A 7598-nucleotide genomic window follows, 5' to 3' on the forward strand; every position below is an offset into this window, starting at 1 on the left:
TTGAGAAAATTAATTTAAAAAAAACATAAAATAGAAAAAAATTATATTAAGCGAATGTGAAAAGCAAGTTTTATCCCAACATAAAAGTTGAACCGGGAAAGCGGGTCACCATAACCAAAATTAAAGCACGTGATGGGCAGAGATATTGAAAACAGCAAATGTTTTTGGCACATCACACGTGGATCGCACTCTTTCCTTGTTTATATTTAGAGGTGAAGCTAGGATATATCCTTGAACTGGTTTTGAGTTACTTGACTTGAAAGATTACCAACAAATCCACACGTCTTTTAATTGGTCTACTCTACACAAAATAAATAATAAAATTATAAAAAACGTTTACGGATATGTTTTCGTTTAGTTTAACCTACGCGTAACTCACGTGTCGGATTTCCTGTCCGCGTTTGACGTGGCAGTTTCCCACAGTGTGTTTTCATCCTCCCAATCAAAACTCGCCACGTAACCAATAGAAACCAGAACACGCCCTCTTTGCTTCGATGTCTTCTACAAATTGAAGACCCAAATTAGGAGTCTAAAAATTTTCCATAAAATACCGATTTCCATATCCTTTTTATCAAAAATATGAAGTGGCGGCTGAGGTCTCCATTAAAGAGATTGCACGTGAAAGTGAAGCCATTGATGCTTGAAGGGATAACTAGAAATCAGGAAGAAGATGATAAGAAAATCGTGTTGATTGAAATGGTGTGGAGAGGACCCAAGTCTAGTTTGGTTTCGTTTCATATATCGTCGTCTTCAAGGCATAAAAGGAATCGCAGCAGTGAGAAAATTTTAGGAAATGGGGAATCAATTGAATGGGACGATGATGAATTTGACAACTTGTGTGATTTCCCAGTAGTTTCCAAAGATCTTGGTTTCGGTTCCTGGGATGTTTTGTTCGATGTCTTGCTTGTAAGTAATTACTAAAACCCAGTTTTTTTGGGGGAAAGGCTTTCGTTTTGGTATTGATTTCTTTTATAAATATAGGGAAAGAATTGCGAAGAAAAAAGTAAACTGGCGGTGGCGGGGAAAGTTTCTTTGGATTTGGCAAAGCTGGTTTCTGAAATGGAGTGTTCCGAGATTGAAAGAAAGCTTCCCATCACGTTGAACGTGAATGGTGTGGTCATCGAAGCTACTCTTTCCGTAAGTTCCACCGGTTTATCAAGATTCGAATTCGACACCTTAGAATTACCCAAATTAATTCTGCAATGCCTTCTCTCTGTTTTTCAAATATATATATTTTAGTACCATTTTCTTGTGAATTCCGCTTGACTTTATCTAGATTTCATTTCTGTTCTTTGTTAAGATTTTGGTGAGTTTTGCGGAGGTGAGAGACACGAGAGGAGGTGCCCAAAACTCAGTCGAGTCAAACAAGGAAGATGGGTTCTTCAAGATGGTGAAGAGGTTAACCCGCCGGAAGGAGAAAAAGAATAACTATCAACTGAATTCCTTTGACTCTGATGAGTCCCTGGTATTTGACTCGGATGGTATGAATGGGGATGACTCTACCACCACGAGTGAAAGCAGCAGCGGCGAGCTGAGTTTAGGACCTGAGTTGGAATCGTCCCAAAATTTGGAAACTCGGTTGGTACCGGCCCAGAACTACATGGTAAGGGTGTTGTCGTGGAAGAAAAGACGATTAAGTTTTAGAACGTCCGCGAAGAAAACAGAGCTCTTGGGTTTTGACTTTGACCAGCACCCTGAAACCTGTTCTGTCGTTGACTCCCAGGTTCGTTTTGTCTTGTCTGATCAAATTTTATTTTATTTTTACCGCAAAATACAATGTTAAACAAGGAAAATATATTTATTAACGAAAATGTGGATTTGTCCCATTCGAATAAATTATTAAAAAATAAAAAACAGAGCACCGATCTGACCCGCAGACGAATACATGAAGTTTTATTATTTAGGTTAATTATATTTATTTTTAAAATTTAAAATGTTTTAATTAATTTTTTAAAATATCAATATTATATTATAGAATTTTTTTAATTTGAGGTGTTAAGGAGTCTAGTATTCATTATTCACACTGCCAAACATATCAACCTTGTGCAGAAGGGAGAATATTGGTGGGAAGTGAAAGAATTAGTGAGCAGAAATGGAGGAGCAAGGCTGAAAGCTCAAGTGTTCTTTGCTTCCTTTGACCAACGAAGCGAAAGAGCCGCTGGGGAGAGTGCCTGCACCGCTCTGGTCGCCGTCATCGCTCACCGGCTCCATTCAAACCATGCCTCCATGCCAACGAGACCTGAATTCGATAACCTCATAACACAAGGTTCCTCTGAATGGCGTAAGCTCTGCTCCAACACAGCTTACACCAATGCCTTCCCCGATAAACATTTCGATCTCGAGACCGTCCTAAAAGCCGATGTCAGGCCCGTCACCGTCTCCCATGAAAAATCATTCACGGGGTTTTTCAGCCCCGATAAATTCGAGTGCTTGAATGGAGCAATGTCTTTCGATGAGATATGGAACGAAATAAAAAGCAGCGAAACAAACAATTGTCAGCCGAGGGTGTATATCATCAGCTGGAACGATCATTTCTTCGTGTTGAAGGTCGAACCGAAGGCGTATTACATCATCGATACGTTGGGTGAGCGGCTATTCGAGGGGTGCAAACAGGCGTACATGTTGAAGTTCGATGATTCAAGTTTGATGTACGGGAAGAAGAAGAAGAAGGATGATGAGATGGCAATATGTAGCGGGAAAGAATGTTGCAGGGAATATATAAAAAGATTCCTAGCGGCCATAGCAGTTGAGGAGCTTGAGGAAGAAGAGAAAAAGGGCAAAGTCTCTGCTTTCACTCTTCACCAGAGGTTGCAAATTGATTTTCATTATAGCTCTTTTTCTTCTGCAACTTCTTCGTCTCACTTATTTTTTTAAGGCAATGAACGAGTTAAAGACTTATTTTTTCCTCACTTGGCCTCCATATATTGTACAGTTTGTTTAGGTTTTAATATTTACACATTAACTTCATACATTTTTTTGAAAGGGAAAACTCCTTGGTCACATCGTTGTATTACACCTTTTGTATGCCTTTAATTAAAAATCTGTGAAATGTCATTTCTAAACCTAATTTTGATGGAGAAAGGAAGTGTTGCAAACAAATGAATAGAATGTACCAACATAAGATAGAAGGAATGAAGTAGATCTTGTAGTACCACAGGTGATGGTTTGTAAGGTGAAGGAAGGCTTTGTATGGTTAAGAATAAGGCTAAGCAATGAAATAAGTTGAGAAAGCTTAGAGAAAATCTCGAGAAGTAGAATGCTCAAGTGTCAAAAGTCCTTTTTAAAGTTGCGAAGGGCTTCTATTTATACTGTCCAAGAATAAAAGTCACAAATTTAAGCATTAAATAAAAAAATCATATTATGTAAAAACTGTACTTTCCATTTTGTTTCCCGAAAATTTCTTTGATGAAAAAAAAAGAAAGTAAATGCATATAATAAAATGTATGTCAAAACATGTTGCTTTTTCTCACATATAGAGTCGTCTATGTTTTTCGGTAAAATGTGTTTCGAATATTTTCACCTAATGTAAGTACTCCCCAACCAATTTACCAAATGTCAAAATTGAGAAAGCTAAGTGCGATTTAGGAGTATCAATAGATGTTAGGTCATCTTCTATTTACTCATCCTTGAAGGTAGGTTCTTTGCATGAAACCAGTGTAATTATCCAACTTATTGATAGATTCGTGATTTATCTGTTAAAAAATATTCTTGTACAAGTTGATGAATTAATTTTTCCTGGTGTTGAATATGTTGGATAATAATCCACCCAACTTGACAAAGGTTTTATTGGGTGGACCATTCTTGAAAACATATAAAACGAAAATTGATGTGCTTGATGATGGTAACTCATTATAAATTTTGATGTAGATATAATACAATTTAATATTTTCGATGCTACGAAATTTCCTGATGATGTATAATGTGTATATGCTATTGATGTTATAGATGATTGAGTTCAAAGAAGTTTTTTGTTTTTCTAATATTGATGCCCTTAAAACCGCCATTTGTGAAAATCTGACTTCTCAAGTTTGCAGAAAGAGCTAGAGTTAGACCCAGAATTGCAATGAGTAGTGTTCGAGCTAGAGGCACTCCGGCCACTAAGGTATAAAGCGGGTTCGCTTGATTCAACTTCTCACACAAAACTTCTTTCTTCTATTGCGCAGGCAGCAAAATTGGAATTGAAACTGTTGCCGAGTCATTTGAAATATATGTTTTTAGGAAATAACGAGACACTTCTAGTGATACAAGGGTGCTAAGGGACCACAAGGAATTTTTTACCATCGCATCCCCCATGTCAATAAAATTAACATATGTCATTATTTTCATCTATTTTGAAATAATTTAACAAACAACACAAATTTAAATATTAAAAAAGGCAACTAAATGAAAGGCTGAAGTAATTTTTTTCGTAAATTTAAAAGACCAAATAAATCATTATGTCAAAAAAAAATTTCAAACATCTATAATATCAACATCAAAATAAGAATGCCAACAAATCTTTGTTATTATTGACAAAGGCTGATATCTAGACTTAAATTCGAGTCCCTAATATGCAATTACCATGTGTGAACCTTCCCACCACGCGACGCGCTATTATCCAGTACAAGTTTTTTTGTTAGGTGGGTCAATTTTAGCTCGAAATATTCCGATTTTTAATCAATTTGTGCTTATTGATTGATCTCATATATGTTTTTTTTAATCTATTTGTGCTCATTGATCTTGTATATGTATTTATAAAATAAATATTTAAAAGATTATATCTAAATCTTCAACAAATTTACAGCATATAGGAAATCTCCGGCCCAAATTTTACCATCCATTTTCGACCCTAAGTTATAAGTTGTACAAGCAGCAACATGTAAAGGACAACATTCTTTATACATTGCGGATCAAGGGTCTGTCCCCTTAGTTCGTTGTTGATTGCCACATTTAAACTGAAACCTACTCAATTATTTACTCACATTCTTGCAACATTTTAATTACTACGAAAACACTACAAAAGACGAACAAAACAGCCGCACAAACTCAATAAGTTCATGTCAATGGTCTAAAGGGGCTGAGTCTAGGATCCTGCACTTTTCAGGCTTCCAGTTGAATGGCTGTAAGGAAGCTTCGGAGGACAAACAATGTTGTCGATCCATTGTAGGATCATTAACTGTCTTTCTCTTTCTCATTGATGCATCCACATGTATATGTTCCCCTTCAACGCTCTGGTTGTTTGACTTTGAAGATGAGTTCAAGGGGTCATTTCTGTTCCTCCTATGAAAGGAAGGCAAACTTTTATCAATTGCTGGCCGATCGTTTCCAACACTCGGGCAAGGTGTTGAAAGAGGGCCCAACCGCAACGATAGATCACAGGCACTCTTGTGGTGTGGGTTATTACAAGTATTTCTAGCATCTATTTGGTTCATCCCATTTGAAGACTCCACATCCAAAGAAAGGAGCTTATGAATGGCAACCATCTTAGCAGGCTCTACTGTATCAGAAATCATCTTATGGATGATCCCAAAACCATGCTGCAGTTCTTCGGTTTTAAGATCGTTACCATAGTAAAGAGGATAAACTGAGTACTTTTGTAAGGATAAGCATTTTTTATTAATAGGAAGAGAACCATTCTCAGATGCAATATGAAACTTGTTAGCAGTGAAATAACCGTTCCAGCCAGTGTGTTTCTCAGATTCAAAGCCAGAATAGCTAGCCAAGCAATGTGGGTTGGTCATGGGATTAGGTACCTGTTAAGGTAACACCTTGGGCTACAATTCGTTGGTTCCTCGAGGTTCTCCTCGCTGTGCAACCCAAATTGAGAGCAGCTAACCAACAAAAAAATGTACATATAAATCACAAGGTACATTTAAAGCCAGTGCTCTTCATAATCAAGACAGAAAATTCCCAGAAAGATCCCATTGCAAATATGCATAATTGGGTTCAAATTCAAAGAAAAGTGAAAGGGTACCTTCAATACAAGGTTGAAGAACCTTTCCCGTTTCAGTACTCTCATTTCGTCTAATGATTGTGTTAATGGCATCATTTGTTCGATCCCAGAGGGTTTTAAGGTCCATGTACTCAGCCTGTGAATACAAAATATGAGCTTCATATATCAATAGTGCCCAATGCATCTATATTACTAACAAAGTAAGAAAATATTGTGATCAAAGGTTTGGGTTTTTCATTACACAATTAATAAGCAATTACCCAATGTAGAGAAACTTTTTTTTTTTACCTCAGAATTTGCTTTGGAATACATAATTTGTTCAGCTTTCAAGACAACAACAGGGAGCTTCTCTTGCCATTCCTTGTTCTTCTTAGTTGCTGAGCTATGAATCTCATTTACAACTCTAAAAACAAAATCAAACACATAAAAAGAGAGAGGGGAAAAAAAAGGACTGACAAACAAAAAAACAGAGTAGAAATAGAAAACCTGAAAATTTCTTGAACAAGAGAACCTCTGATGGGTTGGTGTCTGTCACTGTGCCAAGATTTTTTCTCAAAGACATAAGGCCTTGGACCTGGTCTGGGCATCTTCAATGATTCTTTGGTTTCTTCAAAGGGAAACAAAGGCAAGGCTGTGTAGAAACTTAAGGGTAAGCTTAAGCTTTTGGGGTTTTCCTTTCTGTCGCCCAAAGACAACAAAATGCATTACTGTACGAAGCAAAATGTAAGAAGTGAAATAATAATAAAAAAAATTAAAAAGAAAAAGAGTGAGGAAAAAAGACGGGGGGAGTAACTGGTTCTTCCCTTTTTATTTTGCTTTACAAATAATTTCAAAGAGGGTTAATTGATGACTTTGGCGTCTCCCCCACTCATCCACATGCCTGCTTCCCCTACCCCCATCAGTCTCCCTCAAAATAGCTCACTACCTCTAAATCCCATCCTTTTGCTTTATTTGACAAAGATTATTAATAATAAAAGTTAGATATGTACTCGGGCATGGATAATTGTAAGCAGGTTTTTTAAAATCAATCAGGTATATCATTAATTTTCAATTTGATTGGTGTTGGATTTAATTTTAAGATAAACATTAAAATTAATAAAAAAATTAAATTCGATTTTGATCGATTTAATTTTCAAGTAATTCATTTAAAGTTTGATAGACACCAATCGATCAATTTTTGATTTAATAAGTCCAACCGACTAGTCTATCTAATTCTAAAAAATATAATAATAAGAAATTTGATATATTTAAGTCAGATTACAAAAGCTTTATCAAGTAATAAAAGAATTAATTTTCTTTAAATAAGATTTTAAATTCTAATTAGTAGTGTGTGAAAATGACGCATTTAGAAGATATGTATGTTTTTTTAAAATAACATTTAATAAACTAATAATAACATGTAAGAACACAAACTAGTTTAAGCTACGAATGAAAATAAATTTAAATATGTTAATATGGTGTTAAAAATTTCTAATTCATATTATCATTTTTGTGCAACACATTAAAAATATTATTTAACATGTGATTATAATGATAAAAGAAAATTTCAACAGTTATAAAAAATTTATTCAACAATTAAATCATAAATAAAATAATAATTTAATTAAAATAAAATTTCATCAAATAATAATAGAATTAATATTAAATTCCTATATCCTATAACCTA

At 35.2% G+C, this 7598-nt stretch overlaps 3 protein-coding genes across 3 annotated transcripts; 1 reads left to right on the plus strand and 2 right to left on the minus strand.

Moving 5' to 3' along the window:
- The first annotated feature begins 529 nt into the window (after nucleotides 1–529).
- Nucleotides 530–3062, plus strand: LOC107953778 (uncharacterized). Its single transcript, XM_016889185.2, has 4 exons — nucleotides 530–906; nucleotides 982–1137; nucleotides 1301–1723; nucleotides 2050–3062. The coding sequence occupies exons 1-4, from the start codon at nucleotides 580–582 to the stop codon at nucleotides 2872–2874; spliced, it is 1731 nt and encodes a 576-aa protein (XP_016744674.2). The 5' UTR covers nucleotides 530–579; the 3' UTR covers nucleotides 2875–3062.
- Nucleotides 3063–4796: 1734 nt separating this feature from the next.
- On the minus strand, nucleotides 4797–5720 carry LOC121219242 (uncharacterized). The gene has a single exon (XM_041097076.1). The coding sequence runs from the start codon at nucleotides 5718–5720 to the stop codon at nucleotides 5040–5042; it is 681 nt and encodes a 226-aa protein (XP_040953010.1). The 3' UTR covers nucleotides 4797–5039.
- LOC121219243 (uncharacterized) lies at nucleotides 4797–6883 on the minus strand. Its single transcript, XM_041097077.1, has 4 exons — nucleotides 6419–6883; nucleotides 6221–6335; nucleotides 5954–6068; nucleotides 4797–5810 (listed from the first exon to the last, which is right to left on the minus strand). Exons 1-4 carry the CDS (start codon nucleotides 6517–6519, stop codon nucleotides 5725–5727), a joined length of 417 nt encoding a protein of 138 aa, XP_040953011.1. The 5' UTR covers nucleotides 6520–6883; the 3' UTR covers nucleotides 4797–5724.
- Nucleotides 6884–7598: the final 715 nt, after the last annotated feature.

The sequence above is a fragment of the Gossypium hirsutum genome, chromosome D07 (assembly GCF_007990345.1).
Source record: "Gossypium hirsutum isolate 1008001.06 chromosome D07, Gossypium_hirsutum_v2.1, whole genome shotgun sequence".
Lineage (NCBI taxonomy): Eukaryota > Viridiplantae > Streptophyta > Magnoliopsida > Malvales > Malvaceae > Gossypium > Gossypium hirsutum.